The 18,657-nt window shown below is 47.2% G+C and overlaps 1 protein-coding gene across 4 annotated transcripts in view; it reads right to left on the minus strand.

The window, feature by feature from the left end:
- Positions 1–521: 521 nt before the first annotated feature.
- The window catches only part of FBXW11 (F-box and WD repeat domain containing 11), a 75,580-nt gene continuing 57,444 nt past the window's right edge, over positions 522–18,657 (minus strand). For all 4 annotated transcript variants that reach the window (XM_068158813.1, XM_068158822.1, XM_068158830.1 and 1 more), the window contains 8 exons: positions 14,482–14,619; positions 13,663–13,781; positions 12,371–12,620; positions 11,495–11,613; positions 10,250–10,360; positions 9,248–9,326; positions 7,027–7,215; positions 522–3,236 (listed from right to left, as the gene is read on the minus strand). In XM_068158813.1, coding sequence (XP_068014914.1) covers positions 7,054–7,215; positions 9,248–9,326; positions 10,250–10,360; positions 11,495–11,613; positions 12,371–12,620; positions 13,663–13,781; positions 14,482–14,619 — 978 coding nt within the window. In that variant the 3' untranslated portion in view covers positions 522–3,236; positions 7,027–7,053. The remainder of the gene's footprint in view (positions 3,237–7,026; positions 7,216–9,247; positions 9,327–10,249; positions 10,361–11,494; positions 11,614–12,370; positions 12,621–13,662; positions 13,782–14,481; positions 14,620–18,657) is intronic.

Below are 18,657 nucleotides of genomic sequence, written 5' to 3' on the forward strand. Positions count from 1 at the left end.
CTTTCCAGGGCAGAGAAAACCCAGGAAGAGGCTTTTCTGGAGATAGAAGCAGCACTGGAAGACCCTTTCTCCACAGGGGGCTCAGGGCATGACACCAATTGCTTCAGCAGCCCAGGGACTGGGAACATTTGACACTTCCTAGCTGCGCTCTGGGTAAAGCGAGAATCGAGTTTTCTTGTGAGGGCTCTGCTGACATGACACAGAGAGGAGGATCTCAGTGCCTCTGAGACGAGTGACCCAGCTCAGCTCTGCTCTTCACCACATCCTCCCAAGGCCTGCAGTAACAGAGGGATAAAAGCCATCTCAGAACTGCACGTACCTGTGGCCAAGGGGTGCAGCTGGGCCACAGCAACTGTGCTTTGGGCTCAAAATGCTTTGGCTCAGCAGCTTCGTGCCCTATGCTGGGCACTGCTGAGTGACCAGGGAAAGGCACTGCCAGCACCAGCACACAGCCTGAGGGGCACTCAGCAGCACCAGCCCCCAGCAGCAACCTCACTCAGCCACCTCTTTTAAGTTCAAACTTCTTTTTTTTTATTATTAAGCACATTCCACAGTACAAAGCTTTAGATCATGAACGATATCTGTACAATTTAACAGTTCCAAGAAGCTGTTCATACACCAACTTTCCAAACAGATAATTGGCAAACATAATTACAAGTTAAAGAGTTAGACTATCCCAGTGCTTCGAAACATTAATATCGCAGTAATGTACAGTTGCTCAATTATGGTTAGCAAAACAAAGTCCAGGGTGCAGCCAGGATCGCTACCATGAATCCCAGGAGCCACGTTCCTTGGGTGCCAATCACAAAAGTCCACCGCTATGGTACACAAAGCACAAAAGTTTCGACTGCATGTTCAATACCATCACCTCCCCAAGGAAAAACAGGAATTTCAATCTTACACATGCATTTAAGGGAAGGAAGGAAGGAAGGACTCCGCTCTTCGGGAACAAAGAAACCTGGTTTTGTTTTCCTCTTCAGGGCTGCGACAGATTTTTGTTCTTCTTCAACAGTTTAATATTAAAGCTATTAGATGAGAAGGGTAAAAGTAAGACACTTCACGAGCTACTGCCAAGCTTACCAAAACAAAAAGTGATCTGATGGATCACGCTCGGGAGCGTGCCTGTCGTCCTCAGAACTTCCTCACATTCGGTCATCTCCATGAAATAAATATTGTCAGAGGAACGTGTTAAGTGGGAGTTTAGGGTCAACGCTGATCCCAACACCTCTCTCCATGTGAAGGGTGAAGAGGAGGAAGCCTTAAGTCACTCTCCTGCAAGGGTTTGGTAACACCTTGATGAACGCTCTCCCTGGATTCGCTGGGGACAGAGGTGATGTGCCCCACCACGCCTGTCCCGCCGGTACCGACCCCTCGGCAGCCGGGTGTCCTCTCACCCTTCTGACTGGAAAAGGGAAAGCGCAACCCCAAGAATGTGCTGCCAGAGGGGGAAAATACAAACAAACAAAACTCCAACAAAACCCAAAAAAGAAAAAAAATACCCAAAACACCACAGAGGGTACAAAGGAGCAGAGGAATGAGGAAACATTTCTGTGCCAGCACGTGTCCTCCCCAGGAAACTGGCCGAGTTCACACCACGCTTGGCTGGAGCAGTAAAGAGAAGCCACCACCACCACATGCAGCTGACGCAGGTGGAACACCCACCTCTGCACTGATCCATGCCCCAGGCTGGCAGCAAAAAATAATGCAGCAGCATTTGTGTCACCACATAAATTAGAGAGGAGACCACGGCAGTGTCAGGAGACGCTGCACGGACTTCCTAAGCAAAGCGTGAAGAGAAACCGTGACCAGGACATCGTAACACCGTCACAGCTGCCAGCTACAGAAAACTCATTAGCGTGGTCACCAGCATGGGAACCAGAGCACCGACTTGAGGCACCTCCACTCCACCACACCAAAGTGTTACAGATCAAACACAAATAACTTGAACTTTGGCCCATGGTGTCTTCTCTCACTGAGCAGCCAAAATAACGCTAGAGAAGGACATCAGCAGTCGCCCTGCTGGTGTGGAAGGAAAGACATCTGTAAATACTGCAGCACAAAAATATAAGATACAGAACATAAATTAAACACCTTTTTAATTCTTAAAAAGTTTAGAAATTACAGTTTAAAATATGTATTAAAAAAAAATAAGTCATAAAATGAAATAAAACCTCTCAGGAATACTGAAAACCTCCTTCTGCAGAGAACAGGTCTGGGTGACTCACAGGAACCCCTGCAGTGCCAGGAGTGAGAAGATCCTGCTGCCAAGGGCCACCGGGGTCGGCGTCAGTGTGTAGTGTCAGGGGGTCCCGAGCCAGCCCCAGAGGCTGTGCTGTTATGTACACCACATCTACATGCTGACAGAGGGCTGGGAAGTGAGGCAAGCACACACGGGGAGCCTTTGCTCTACCAAACGCCGGGAAGCGCGGGACAGCTGGAGTACAGAGCGCAGGGCGAAGGGAAAGACAGTGCTACACAACTAGTTCAGATAAGCTAGCCTGAATTCATTACGAGGAATCTTTAACTTAAAAAGAAACTCTTGGTGCAGAAACAAGTAAACTGGCATCCAAAAAAGAAAGAACACAAAAAAAAAAAGGAAAACAAAAAAAAAGAAAACCAATTCTTACTGAGCAATTCAGCAACATTTCTAAGAGTCCAAGGTATGCTCCTACCAAACCAACCAGGCTCTGGATCTGGCATGAGAGTAAAGTCTAAAGGACAACGGTGACTTGGAAAGCAAAGCTCTGTACATTCTGGGCATGTGTTTGGCACCCAAATTTCATTGGAGAATGTTTGTTGGTTGGTTGTTCTGGTTTGTTGGGGTGTTTTTTTGTTTGGTTTTTTGTTTTGTTGTTGTTGGTTGTTGTTTTTTTCTTTCTTTTAAAGTCAGACAAAAGTGCAAAGCAATATAAATTAGGCCAAGTCCTTTCTTGACTTCTGATTTATTTCTGAAAAACAAGCCATCAGAGTTCGGTTTCTACGGACAATTTACATGTGAAGCTTTGGATTTCTCAACGCAGGGAAGGGAAGGCTTCGGAAATTCATCTACTCGGAGTCAGTGAATTTGTAGCAAATTCAAAGACGGCCACTGAGAGCAGGAAAGAGTAAGAAATTTAGATATAGAATTGTGCTGCTTTGCATCTACACAGCATCTAGAACCAATTCTGACTTTAGCTGTCAATCAACATCTTCAGGCATGTAGTAGCCAAAAATCCAGTAGTTCAGACTGTGAAACCCTGAAAAAGACAAAAGAGAAGCTGAAGTGACAAGACACACATCATAAAGCACCATTTGGAGGCATCTGGAGGTCAGCCCCACACCAACTTTTACACTGCAAGATGAAACTAGAGGAGCAAAACAAGAGGAAATAGTCTCAGGCTGCACCAGGGGAGGTTTAGGTTGGATGTTAGGAAGAAGTTCTACACAGAGAGAGTGATTGCCCATTGGAATGTGCTGCCCAAGGAGGTGGTGGAGTCACCATCATTGAAGGTGCTCAGGAGGAGACTTGATGGGGTGCTTGGTGCCATGGTTTAGTTGATCAGGTGGTGTCGGATTGGTTGATAGGTTGGACGCGATGATCTTGAAGGTCTCTTCCGACCTGGTTTATTCTATTCTATTAAACCTGTGAGGGTGGCAACACTTCTGTGACATATTAAGAATGTACCTCCTGATAAGCACCTCCCTCTGTGCCCCAAGTCCTTCCTTCAAGGAGGGTTACACCACCAACAGGACACTGCCTTTGCTGTGGAACACACTCTGAATTCAGCTAAAGAGCAAAGTTCTCAATGTCAATAGCCCCTTGGCTCACCTACAGCTTGGCAGTTTGCTTATGTGTAGCAAGAATCTAAAACCCTGCTGGGGACATCAGGTGGACCCCAGCTGGTCTGGCTCCATACTGAGGGCCATGCACTGTACGGTGACCTGTACTCAGCAGCAAGATGGTGTTCCTTTCCTCTCCACACTGCAGAGGAGCAAGCTCAGCACAGGATGCACCTCAGTTGCTTTAACACACAAATTTTGAAGTAAACAAACAAAAACATCCAGCAGTTATGTATTTCAGTTCCCTTTTTCAGCTGCATGAGTCCAGCGTAAGAGGGACATGGAACTGCTGGAGAGGGTCCAGAGGAGGCCAAGAAGATCATCAGAGGGCTGGAGCACCTCTCTTATGGGGACAGGCTGAGAGAGTTGGGGCTGTTCCACCTGGAGCAGAGGAGGCTCCAGGCAGACCTTACAGCAGCCTTCCAGGACCTGAAAGGGGCCACAAGAAAGCCAGGGAAGGATACTTAACAAGGGCTTGTAGTTACAGGATGAGAGGGAATGGATCTTAGCTTGAGGAGAGCAGATTTAGATTGGAGATTAGGAAGAAATTATTTACAGGGAAGGTGGGGAGACAGTGAAACAGGTTGCCCAGGGAGGCTGTGGATGCCCCCTCCCTGGAGGTGTTCAAGGCCAGGTTGGGTGAGGCCTTGAGCAACCTGGGCTAGTGGAAGGTGCCCTGCCCATAGCAAGGGGTTGTCACTAGATGATCTCTAAAGTCCCTTCCAACCTAAACCATTCTATGATTCTATGCATTACTAGCTTGGAGCCAGGGCAAGTTCTTAGTGTAACTAAACCTGAACTGTGCTTTTTCCCTTGCCACTTCCCCAAACCATTTTCTTGGCCTGGGGAGAAGCTCCCTCCTTCCGATGAGAAATTCCCACGAAAGGTTAAAACATCTTTAGGCACTTGCCCTTCGCTTCCCTCCCCCCCGCCCAAGGCCTAGTGCTTAATACAAGAATATTAGGCTATCATATGGTAACAATTTTTATCGTGTTACAATAAACAGGAGGAATTCAACAGAAAGCAATAAAACTCTGGCAGCCAACTGCCAGGACTGTCAGAAACCATCGGCGCTGAAGAGGCGTCACATTGCAAGCCTTGTGAAACAGCGCACAGGGCTGCTGCAGACTTCAGAAACCATCCTGGCTGAAAGCACAGAAACCTGTTTCATTAAATGTCACAGTGAAATATTAGCTGCTTGACCATGGTTTTACGTAGATTTATGGGTTCTGGCTTCTGAAGTCAGACAAACCTGTCAAGAAGTGACATCACAGCATCTCTCCCTGCACAGGAAAGAATTATTAAGAGACTGCCATTCCCAACCCAGCAGCTCCCAGGATATGGAGATCTGCATGGGTTTGGGTGCACAGAATGTTAGGGGCTGGAAGGGACCTCCAGAGGCCATCGGGTCTGACTCTGCACACCAGTTCATCTGTGTGTGAGACTCCTTCCTTAGTCATGGGACTAATGACATTAAGTAACTGCAAGTTCAGAAGACAGCTTTTTGCTTTGACCCCCTGTTACAACACAGAGCCAACAGATCCAAGTGTCATTTCCAGAGGGGATGTTATCCTGGCTTGTTATTTGTTAGTTAAATGAGCAGGAGTCCACTTGGTAGGAAAAGCAGCCAACCTTTTCCCAAGGAACATTCACAGGTGAAAGAAAACCTAGGATCTCAAAGAAGCAAACTGTTTCTTTGCAGTGGTGCCCAGAGACAGGACAAGGGCCAATGGACACTAAATGGAACCCAGGAGGTTCCATCTGAACATAAGCAGAAACTTCTTTCCTGTGAGACTGCTGGAGCCCTGGAGCAGGCTGCCCAGAGAGGTTGTGGAGTCTCCTTCTCTGGAGAGATTCAGAACCCACCTGGCCATTGCAAACCTGATTGATGCTGTTTTAGCAGCTAGGGTGGACTAGGTGATCTTCAGAGGTCCCTTCTGACCCTCACCATGCTGGGATTGTGTCTTTGCAAGGGAAAGTGTTTCCTAACCAGAAGCAGAGATCTGCAGAAGGAGTGGAAAAACCTGAGGGCCTCATTACCACCTATACAGGCAGATAATGAAGATCCCTGTTCAGGAAGAGTTTTTCCTACAATGTTTAGGAAATATTAATCATCTTCTTAAATAAAACAGATCCTTCCTGTTGGGGAACAATGTTACTCCCTACTCTTCTTGCTGTGGTATCTCCCCATCCAGTCTTGGTGCTGGCAGGGACAGGCCCTGGAGAGAGGTGTGAGCACTCTGCTTTGGTGGGCAGCTCCTCTGTTTCCAAGTCCCAGCACTTGCAGCTGTTTATAGTGTGAAGTGCAAACGTTGGCAGCAGTGCAGATGGCATAAGGAAAAGAATCCCTTCTCCTAATGAACAGATCTACACCAGAGCTTTCACCCACTGTGCTTCAAGAGCTAAGTGAAGATGACTCACAGAAAAGTGGAAACAAACCAGGCAGAGTTCCTGTGCACCATTTCTGACAGCTCTGAGTTGTCACATTGCCTAACAGGATGCAAGTTTCAGTTCTGAAAGCTTTCCCTGCCATTTGTGGTCATCACCAAAGAGCTCATTTCTGATGAGCATCTGTCCAAAGATCATACATACTCAGCTGACTACAGATGCACTACAATGCCTGTGACAAAGCTTCACATGGTGAGCAGATGCACCAGGAGTGCTGGAAGGCTCTGGTTTCACGGAATACCTGTGCAATACACCAAGCCTGCTCAAGGTCCAAGGATGTTGTGAATAAGTTCCCATAAATATCAAATTCTAAACAGAAGGGATCATAGAAGGGGGTGAGATAACATGACAAGGTTTGTTAAGCTGAAGCATGACCAAACAATGACCAGATGGTTAAAGAAGTGGCAAAATAGCTGTTACTTTCTTAAGGAAAGCACAGAATCATAGAATGGTCTGGGTTGGAAGGGACTCCCAAAGGTGATCTAGTCCAAACCCCCTGCAATCAACAGGGACATCCTCCACTAGATCAGGTTGCGCAGAGCCTTGTCCAGCCTGAAGATTTCCAAGGATGGGGCCTCAACTACCTTCCAGGGCAACCTGTTGCACTGTTCCAACACCCTCATGATAAAGAAGTTGTTCCTAACATCCAATCTAGATCTCCTCTTTTCTACCACGGGCTGCTCATTTTGACTAAGGTGAATCGCAGGCGGAGAGCTAAGTTCCGAGGCTTCTAGTAGATCCAGTAAAAGGGAGACTTACCTTCTGAGGGCAGTAAAGTGCAGACTGTTATCTGGAGATGTAAGTGTATGTTCTAGATGGAGAGCGGGTCTCGTTCTGGGCACTGGGTGGCACGTTTAGGAAGTCCCAAATCAGAATGGTATCGTCATGGGAACTACTGATGATCTGAAACTCATCAAACTGGAGCCTAAAGACACGGCCCGAGTGCTCCTGCGAGCAACACAAAACCAAGTTAGCGAGGCAAGAGGAGGCTAGCATTTCAGTGGTACTCACAGGTGTGTCTGCACACAGAAGGCTGTGCCCAACCCCTGGAGTTCTGCTTAAGAAACCCTGAGTCCTAATTACACTCAAGCTTAAGCAAAGCTGCTTCTGCAGGTCAGCTTTCTTCAGCAGAACACATGGCTCCCAAAGTCAATGCTTGCAAAGTCCATGGCCTCCCCCAGCAGGGCCAGCCTGAGGTGATGAAAGCCAAGAGGCAGCAGCAGTTTGGAGGGCTGTCTGGCACGGACAGCCTGCTAGGGCTCCTCTTGCATAAGACTCGTGATTAGCTCTGCTGCTGATTCACCACATCAGGACGTGCTGCTGGACAGATCATTATGGCTCGCTTAGGAGTCAGAGTGACTGTGCTCAAAGGGTGCCACAGAAAGGTTGCTGGAGAAGCATACACGCCATCACCTCTTCCAAGGAATCCCAAAATGGCACTTAGAGACCCAGGAAAGGCTCTGCTCTTTGTCCTGCTTAGCCATTTTTTATGAATCCAAAAGCAGCACACTGCTTTCATTAGAAAACTAACCAAAGCTGTCAGACTGATCTCCAGACTATGACCTGAGCTACAGCACGCCCACAGCAGAAGAATCAGCTCTGTCAGTACAGCTACATACACCCCATTCAGATGGAATCAAAGATGACTTAGATCTTATCTCTGCAAAAACTACTGAACAGCAAGAAAAATGAGAAGCCTTTCTGGCCACGAAAGCCCTTTTTGAGGTGTTGGAAAGGCCAAGCACAGGCTGAGTAAGACAGTTACCATCACAGGCAGTCAGTAACTTTGGGTTGCTACTCGCTTGTCAGACTGACCCCTGCACTAAAATTTCATGCACATTTCATTCTTTGCAAACAATTAACTAATTTTCTGCCTATTTTTAGTTCAGTCCATTGTCACAAATCAAACCCCTTATATGCAAAGAAAAATATCTCTTAAATTTGAGAGTCCCCTGAAGTGACTGTAAGTTCCTAGGGGAATCCATTGAACTCAACCATCCCTTCTCTTCACATCTCTTCCTCCCTAACTGAAAGGTAAGGAGAAAGGTTTGGGATAGGTTCAGAAGATTCCTCCCCTCTTTTTAATGTGAGGAAATTTACAGTCACTGATCTCAGGGAAACACACCAGTAATCAGAAGGACTTGATCTGTGAATCTCCAACAAGAAAAATCTTGATTGATCTTTTAAGCTCAGATCTAAATCATTCAGGATCTATCAATGTAGATTTTTCTTCTTTATTCTTAGAATAAGCAGCAGCCCAGGCTTTATAAAACATCCTGAGATTCTCACTTAGCCCACTACCAAATAATAATATGCTTCTTACTCTCAATCAAAAGATCTGAGAGAACCCCAGGTGGCCAAGAAGGCCAATGGCATCCTGGCCTGCATGAGGAATAGTGTGGCCAGCAGGAGCAGGGAAGTCATTGTGCCCCTGTACTCTGCATTGGTTAGGCTGCACCTTGAGTCCTGTGTCCAGTTCTGGGCCCCTCAGTTTAAGAAGGACATTGAGACACTTGAATGTGTCCAGAGAAGGGCAGCAAGGCTGGGGAGAGGCCTTGAGCACAAGCCCTATGAGGAGAGGCTGAGGGAGCTGGGATTGTTTAGCCTGGAGAAGAGGAGGCTCAGGGGTGACCTCATTGCCCTCTACAACCTGAAAGGTGGTTGTAGCCAGGAAGGGGTTGGTCTCTTCTCCCAGGCAACCAGCACCAGAACAAGAGGACACAGTCTCAAGCTGCACCAGGGGAAGTTCAGGCTCAAGGTGAGGAGGAAGTTCTTCACAGAGAGAGTCATTGGTCATTGGAATGGGCTGCCCGGGGAGGTGGTGGAGTCACCGTCCCTCGAGGTGTTCAAGAGGGGATTGGATGTGGCACTTGGTGCCATGGTCTAGTCATGGGTCTGTGGTGACAGGTTGGACTCGATGATCCTTGAGGTCTCTTCCAACCTTGGCAATACTGTGATACTGTGAATTAGTTTTACTTACCACTAACGTACGCAAGCATAATGTACTTGCTGGGGCACGGGGGTCAAGAGCAGCTTGCAAGTCCCAAACTTTAATTTTGCTATAAGAGGAAACAAGAAGGTCATTATGAAGTCTTGGCTCAAGGATAAGAACAAAAGCAACACCTAAAGCAATGGAGAGCGTGCCAGATTTTCCCTACAGCTGGTTCACCAGGATTAAGCAAAACGTTAGAACCTGTCTTTGCTAAAACACTCTACCTGGTAAAACACACCTGGGCTTGGGTTGCCTTTTTAGCAGCAGAGTGCTGTCTTTGTGATGGACCAAAGGGGTTGGTTATATGGAAAACTTAAGTATGCACAAGCTACTCTGGAACTGCAGAGGATCTCAAAAGCTCACAGCAAAGTTCCAGTGGGAACTGCCAGCCCCAGTGGGGCACTAAACACAAATAATAGGCTAGAGACAAATACAGTTCAAGAGCTGTTTTCAGTAACTCTGCTGCCTGCTTCAAGCATTCATCAGGCAGAGAAAGAAAGGAAGGATTTAGGCGTGGGTCTAAGATGTGTGTATCCACTGAACACAGGCAATCTGAGCAAATCAGGAGCACCAACAGTGGGGCTCCCACCCTCAACCCAGCAGAAATCACCACTGAAGACTTCTGAGAGCCCCACCAGATATAATTGTGCTCACAACAAACACTTTCAGTGCTGCTGCCTTACAAAAATAGCCTAAATTACTGTAAGCACAAGGGAAGGATTCCTGCAGGAACAAAGGAATGTCACTGCAGCCAAACAAAAGCTTGAAAGTCACACCTGAGAGACAACAACTGAGGAGTGTGCTAAAGAGCACCAGAAAAGCAGTTTCTAGGCTACTTTTTTTGCAACCTACTGCATCCAAACGCTTGAGCAGAAGCTCCTCAGTGAAATATTGATCCCAGAGTCAAATCAGGAGAGAACTTTTCCACCAGGGAGCACAAGGCTCAGTGGCTTTCAGAAAATGCTTTGCTAAGGAGGTTCAGAAACATACCCATCGTAGGCTCCACTGACAATCCTCTTGTTGTCGAACCTGATGCATCGAACCAGTTCTTCATGGCCTTCTAATACTCTTAAACAGGCACCACACTCGATGTCCCATAGCCTTAAGAGAACAGAGGAGAGAGTTCTGGACCACTGCAGGCTCAGCACTGCCTCACCTGCAGCGATGGAAGCATGCAAATGAGAGGGTTTCCATGGCAGATAACACATCACTGGCTTCAAAGAGCATGAGAACCATGGTGGGCTCCTTGCCTGCACTTCAGAAAGAACTTTGTGTTGCAGCTTCTGTACCGTGTCCAGCTCCAAGCATTATGTCCAGTTCTAAGTATGGGGTTCAGCTCGGGACTCTCCAGTTCAAGAAGGACAGGGAACTAATGGAGAGAGTCCAGTGGAGGACACAAAAATGCTGAGGGGCCTGGAGCATCTCTGTGGGGAGGAAAGGCTGAGAGATCTGGGGCTGTTGAGTGTAGAGAAGAGCAGCCTGAGGGGGGATCTGCTCAAAGTTCAGCAAGAGCTAAAGGGTGGGGCCTTGTCAATGGTGCCCAGGTACAGGACAAGGGCCAACAGGCACAAACTGGAACCCAGGAGGTTCCATGTGAACATGAAGAAAAGATTTTTGCTGTGAGGGTGCTGCAGTCCTGGAGCAGGCTGCCCAGAGAGGTTGTGGAGTCTCATTCTCTGGAGAGCTTCCAAATCCACCTGGCCATCATGATCCTGGGCAAGCTGCTGTAAGTGCCCCTGCTTTTGCAGGGGGGTTGGACTGGATAATCTCTAGAGACCTCTTCCAACCCCTGCCATGCTGAGATTCTGTGTATCAAAACTGAGTCACTGAAACTCCCATCCAAGTGAAGGCTGGATGTGTGTTGAGTTATCTTGGGAAATTTTTTCTGCTTGCAAAAATCAACAATTCAAGGCTCAGAACATAATTAAGAAACCCAGTGAGCAGTGTTTTCCTCACCTCTCCAAGCAGAAGACAAGGTGATAAACCACAGCAATAGGTAAGAATCTTTGTTTACCTTTGACACAAAGCTCAGTGCCCCACTGCTTCACAGGGATGGGACATGGACACAGCATGTTCACTCTCATACTAAGTTCATTCATACATCACCTGCTCCAGGAGCGAGATGCTTAAGGATGCTTTGCAGATGCAGCAGTGCAAGCCAGCACCCAAGGGGAGAGGAAAGCCTGTTCTCACTCACACGCTGTCACATACCAACAGCAGCTGGTGGGCACCCACCTAATGGTGTTGTCTGAGGAGCCGCTGACGACCAGTCGATCCCTGTACTGCAGGCAGGCAATGCCACGCTTGTGCCCATTGAGAGTGCGGACAAACTCACACGTACTCGTGCTCCACACCTGCGAGACAGCAGACAGCCTCCTCTCAGAACTACACCCAAACAAGGCTTTGCAGTTCCAATATACATCCTTAGGAATTCACAGATAGAAGAGGTCTGAAGCCAAACTTTGCTAGACACTGGAATGGAAACTTATCCTGGTGTGTATTAGAAAGGGTGTGGTTAGGAGGTTGAGAGAAGCTCTCCTTCCCCTCTATTCTGCCCTGGTGAGATTACATCTGGAATATTGTGTCCAGTTCTGGGCCCCTCAGTTCAAGACAGACCTCAAGGAACTACTTGAAAGAGTCCAGAGCAGAGCCACAAAGATGGTGAAGGGAATGGAACATCTGCCTTCTGAGGAAAGGCTGAGGGAGCTGGGATGTGAAGGGCAGTGTCAGGAGAATGGAGCCAGGCCCTGCTCAGTGATGTCCAATGACAGGGCAAGGGGTGTAAGCTGGAGCATAGGAGGTTCCACCTCAACATAAAGGGAAGCTTTTTCACTTTGAGGGTGACAGAGCCCTGGAACAGGCTGCCAGGAGAAGCTGTGGAGTCCCCTTCTCTGGAGTCTTTCAAAACCTGCCTGGATGCATTCCTGTGTGACCTGCTTTGGCACGGGGGTTGGAACTGGATGATCTCCCAAGGTCCCTTCCAATCCCCAACATTCTGTGATGTTCTAACTCGGTAGGCAAGCAGATCTGGATCAGAGCTCTTAAAGTCAGATTAGAGTCAGAGTCTGTCTTAAAATCCAACCTAGATGAGAGCTGTTAAGCTGAACTCACTTTAATGGTCCTATCCCCTGATGCTGACACAATGTACTTGTCGTCGAAGTCCACCACGTTGACAGCCGCACGATGGCCGACTAGGACACGGCGCAGGGTGATGTCCGTCGGCGATGCCATATCCCAAACAGCAATTGATCTGTCCTTGGAGCACGTCACCATCAAGCCGTTGCTGAACCTCAAATGAAGCACCGCTTCGTTGTGATGAATCAAGGTGTTCAGAACTTCACCTGTATTTACATCCCATACTCTGCAACACAGAAGGGGGTTGTTGCAAAGGAAGGGTGACGGCCGGGCACGGTGGCAAGTGTAAACATGAACAAGGCTGCTGCTGTCTCTAACGGAGGGCTCCCTGGTTGTGTAACAACTCTCTGGGCTGGGGGAAGGCAGGAGGATGAGAGCTGGAGAGATACCTTGCTCACCTTGCAGATTTACAAGCAACTATTAACAACAGGGAACAATTAGGCCAGGAACTGCCTATGCTGGGACCACTGCCAGGACAAAGAGCTTGCATAACAATTCTGCAACTCCTCCAGGTGATTAAACATTGTATGATGTATAAAGTGATGTGACAGACCACAATGAATACCAACCAATATGGTGTTTTCTTCCAGTTTTACACTGTTCATGCAGGTTTCACACATGCCAGTAGCAGCTGGGATGGAGCTACCTACTGTTTATACGAAGAGGAAGTTACACTAATATAGAATTAGAACTTGAAGGGTGTTGAGCTCAGCTCTTACACCAGATTGGTACTGGCGTATGAATGCAAGACAAAAGGAGGGGACACCAGAAGAGACAAGGCCATTCCACTGAACTGTACCCAAGTGTCTTCACATTGGACATCTCCTGACCATTAAATTCATACAAGAATTTAAACTCTCTCATCAGAACTGCAGTCAGACACTGCTCCACGTACACCAAATACCCTTGCATTAGTCATAAGAGATGTCAGAAGGCACTGGAAAATACCCTAACTGAAGGAATTATTGTATAGCTGGCCACCAGCCATTCTATAACTTCAGGATATGCCTTGAATCACATGAGTCATGGCTCTCCAAAATTCTTAATACTATATACAAAAAAACAACCCACCAACAACTATATTTGAAAAGAAGAAACAAACAAAACCCCCAAACTTATTGAAAATGATGCTTTGCCAAGTATGAGTATCTTTGTCTTGGAGATGTATCACACTCAAATTAAGGATGTTTGCTGATATTTAGAGATTACTGTAACTACTCCCAGCCCTGATACTCAAATGACTTCTCTACAAACCCTTACGCACTCACCTCACTGTAGAATCTGAAGATCCAGTTACAATGACTCTCTCATCATACTGCAGACAAAGAACTGAGCCAGTATGTCCTGTTAGTACTTTCAAACATTCCAAGCTTGTTTTGTCCCAGATCTGTTAAAGACAAGAAGTATAAACGGCTCATCAAGATGGAGCTGGGTCTCTGTAGCTTGGAGGAGACTGAGAGATGACCTCATTCATGTTTATAAAGATGTGAAGGGCAGTGTCAGGAGGATGGAGCCAGGCTCTGCTCAGTGATGTCCAATGATAGGACAAGGGGCCAGGGGTGCAAGCTGGAGCAGAGGAGGTTCCACATGAACATAAAGAAAAACTTCACTGTGAGGGTCACAGAGCTCTGGAACAGGCTGCCCAAACAGGTTGTGGTCAGACACTGGAACAGATTGCCCTGGAAGGTCATGGAAGCCCCTCTCTGTGGAGGTGTTCAAGGCCAGGTTGGATGAGGCCTCGAGCAACCTGATCTAGTGGAAGGTGTCCCTGCCCATGGCAAGGGGGTTGGAACTGAATGGTCTTTTGGGTTCCCTTCCAACCCAAACCATTCTGAATCAATGAATACTGGTTTCACAAGCATTTCTCTGTGGTCAGTGGCACTGATCTCTGGCTGGCAGTTCCCAAACTTTCTGAAGTACAGGTGAGAGCTCTGCCAGGCTGCAGAAGAGATCCCATCCTCATGAAGCCAGCACAGAAAAATACTGCCTCATGGAGACAAAAGAACTCAAGGAAACAGAAGCAGCCAGGCTTTGCAAGGCAAACTCACCCCCTGATCTCTAGGCAAAAGACTAGTAACAGTGCTTACCTTAATAGAGTTATCTCGTAGGCCACTGATAATCTTCTCATCATCATACTGTAAACAGTAGACACCTTTGCTGTTCTCTGAGCGGCACTGAATCCTTTGCAAGTTGTGTCGCCCGCACCGCCAGTTAGATTCTATAGTCTGACAGGGGAGACAAGCAGCAGTTAGGCTTCAGTATGACTCCTCCAAGACATACACAGCAACCCCTCCACCTTTACACACACCATTTCCACCTCTGAAGTTATGGAAAACTCTCATGTATCTTCTTTTCCCTCCTTAAAATGTGATAACTATAAACCTGAAGATTTCAAGTAACCCAAACTTACCTTCTTCCCTCCTCCCTGAAATGCATGGAAGTGCAAGTCTCAATGTTTTCCTTCTAAGGGTTATCTCCAAGGAAAGAGAGCTGATACCTTAAGTCACAAACTACTTCACAGCAGAACCAAGATGACTGCAGTGCTGTAATCAGCTTTATTACTTGCAAGACTACCAGGGTTGGGATTTTGAATAGGAAGTTTGTAACAGCAATCCATGCAGAGAACTCCAGGCCAACACCTACATCAGGTAGTGATAGGACTAGGGGGAACGGAATGAAGCTGGAGGTGGGGAGATTCGGGCTAGATGTGAGGAGGAGGTTCTTCACCATGAGAGTGGTGAAGCACTGGAATGGGTTGTCCAGGGAGGTGGTCGAGGCCCCGTCCCTGGAGGTGTTTAAGACCAGGCTGGACAAGGCTCTGGCCAGCCTGATCTAGTGTGGGGTGTCCCTGCCCACGGCAGGGGGTTGGAACTAGATGATCCTTGTGGTCCCTTCCAACCCTGAATGATACTATGATACCTGCAGTACCTACACAGACTGGGATGCTTTCCATCTTCCCACACAGGACCAGAACAATCCAGTTATTCCACTACTTCTCTGAGATTTCCTCCAAACACTGCATGGAAAGCTGGGCAGAAGGTGATCGACTACCAGCTTGTTTGGAAAAGCATTTCTATAACCAAATCTTCACTTCCAAAGCAGTGGCAGGCACCCCTACATCTCCTCCAAGACTGAAATGCAACTAAGGTGCTTACTTCAGACAAAGGTGCAGGATACATTGGAACTGTGACATCCCAGCTCCAGGAAATCATGCCTCCTCCAAGGGAAAACTAATCCAGCACTTTGTTTTCCACGTGTTTGCTCCTTCAACTGTCTCCCCTTATGCAACTTAGGGAGAATTACACACAGCATAATCCAAACCTGAGACACCACAGGAATCTGCCTAAATTGTAAGCACTAAGAGATGCTTCTAGAGGAGCACATTGATGAATTACTCATCTCATTCTCTTCCACTTTGGTGGAGAAACTAATGAAATTAAGATAGCAAGTCATCTCTCAGTTTGGGATCAGCTTTTCTGCTGATTTGCAGTCTGGGAACCAGGCTTAAAATGCTCAAACCAGAAACTGTGCTGGTTGGGTCATGGACTCCTGCCTTTAGGGTAGCAGACTGCTCTTTCTGTTACCTCTCAGCATAGGATTGAGGTTTTGAGGAGGAAGGACAGGCAATTCTCAAGCTTTATCTGAAGATTTATCATCTCTGCTAAGAACTCATCAACTCCTTTGCTGCTACAGAGGTGACCCTCAGAGAAGACTGCAGACATTAATAGCATGAACCAACAGAATTACAGATCTGAAGGCAAGATATCTAGAACTGCAGTACTGACAGAGGAGATAAAGCATCACAAATTTCAGCCTGCCAATTTTGGTAGTTTTACAAACCACTTCTGTTCAGATATTCAATTCTAGGAAGAAAAAGGAAGAGTTTCCCTAAAGCAAGGTTCTTGGAAAGGTCTGAAATCAGCAGCTGTACATAACACCCCCTGGATGTCTCCAGCTGCTGTCAGGTGGTGTTTGAGCACTGTCACACTGCAGCTTCTGTGACAGTGATTACCAAGAGCTACAGAACACGTAAAGAACATCACAAATCAGCAATTTTCCTTGTAGCAGCTTCCCAAGCCAAAAAGCAGCCAGAAAAGTAGGCTTGCTGGGGTTGTTCAGCCCAGAGAAGTGAAGGCTCCAGGGGAGAACTCATAGCAGCCTTCCAGTACTCCAAGGGGGCCTACAAGAAGGCTGCAGAGGGACTGTTTACAAAGGCCTGGATAGGACCGGGGCAATGGTTTGAAATTAGGGAAGAAGAGACTTATATTGGATGTTAGGAACAAGTTCTGCATCATGAGAGTTGCTCAGGGATGTATTTGAGGCCCCACCACTGGAGATATGCAAGGTCAAGCTGGACAAGGCTCTGAGCAGCCTGATCTAGTGAAGGGTCCCTCCTGACTGCAAGGGGGTTGGGCTAGATGACCTTCGGAGGTCCCTTCCAACCCAAACTGCTGTGTGATTAGTTCACTATAGGAAGCTACTTAATAAGACAATGCTGGCTGCAGACAACACTTGAGTTTTTCATTTAGGTGAAAGCACTCCACAGCTGTGAGTGCCATGCAGGTGCACAGCTTAATTATGTGAGGAGCTGTCACTGCATTTAGGCACTATACAGCGTGGCTACTGTGGGAAAATACTTGCTGTGTTCCGAGCCCTTGTAAAATCCCCTTACACTGAGTCAATGTTCAATAGGCTGGGAAAGTGGCCACGGTACACAGAGAACATACAGCAGCATTTCAACTGGCAACAGAGTGAAAACAGATGTGGAGGTATAGAGAAATAACATTATTTTAGATGACTAAATAGGCTGAGTGGGTGGGCGACCTGGAGGACCCTCTGAAAAGGAACATGTTTAATACAATACTGGCAACCACATGAAAGCTGCTGCCTGTAGGAAATTTCTGGTTGTTACTGGATAGTGGTTAGTAAAAGGCTTCATCTGCAGCCTCCTTCCAAGAGATATCTTAATACACTGTGTATAGGCTGAGTAGGTAGGCATGCACGTAGAAGGGGCGAGGAAGGAATTGCTGTGTTTTATGGACTGTTACAAGCACCAGGGAGCCAATGATCATAGAATCTCAAAATTGTTTTGGCTGGGAAACACCCCTAAGATTATAGAGTCCAGCCATTATCTACCCACTCTTGTGCTAAACCACGTCCCTCAGCACCATATCTCTGCCTCTTTGACACGCCTCCAGGGATGGGATGCAACCACCACTCTGGGCAGCCTGTTCCAGGGTTTGAGAACCCTTTCAGTGAAGAAGTTTCTCCTAATGTCCAATCTAAACCTTCTCTAGTGCAACTTCAGGCCATTTCCTCTTGTCCTATCACTTGTTACCAGGGAGAAGACAACAACCCTCACCTCACTCCAACCTTCTTTCAGGGAGTTGTAGAGAGCCTCCTATTTTACAGGCTGAACAACCCCAGGTCCCTCAGCTGCATCTCACCAGCCCTGTTCCCCAGTCCCTTCATTGCCCTTCTCTGGACTGGCTCCATCACCTCAATGTCCTTCTTGGAGTGAGGGCCCAAAACTGAACCCCATACTCAAGATGTGGCTTCCTCAGTGATATCTCAGGGGAACAATCACTGCCCTGCTCCTGCTGTCCACACTATTGCTGATGCAGGCCAGGATGCTGGTGGCCTTCTGGAGTACATGCTGGCTCATGGTCAGCTGGCTGTTGACCAACACCTTGAGGTCTTTTTCTGGTAGGCAGCTTTTCAGCCACTCTGCACCAAGTCCAGGAGCATCCATGGGGTTGTTCTGACCAAATAATGAACAGCCCCTTGGTTTATTTGCATATTTATGGCACCAAACCTAACACACACAACACCCATGGCTGTATTTTCTACAGATCCCCTCTAAGTCTCCAAGATAACTGCCTCTGAAGACAGGCAGATAATTAAGAGAAGTAGCAGAACCCCATCTTCCCAGTTCACACACAGAGAAAAACACATTTTTCACACTTTCTAAAAGCTCATTGGAGCAACAGCAGCAAGTAGCTGACAAATGTTGCATAACCAGCAAAACCTGGACATCCAAGGGATAAAGACCAAGCACGGAGCCAAAGCATCTGCCACAGCAGGAGAGCCATTTGGCAACTGAAGAAATGTATAAATGGATTACCAAAAGAAAAAAAAAAGACATTTAGTGAGGAAAGTACACACAGGATATAGTCCAAGCCATAGAGGTATAGCCAAGCCTTGACTATGCCAGAATATGTTTGCTGGTACAAAGATGCACAGTAAAAAAAAACAACACATAA

Source organism: Melanerpes formicivorus, unplaced genomic scaffold (genome assembly GCF_026170545.1).
Source record: "Melanerpes formicivorus ecotype bairdi unplaced genomic scaffold, bMelFor1.0.p_v2 SCAF_2, whole genome shotgun sequence".
NCBI classification, from domain to species: Eukaryota; Metazoa; Chordata; class Aves; order Piciformes; family Picidae; genus Melanerpes; species Melanerpes formicivorus.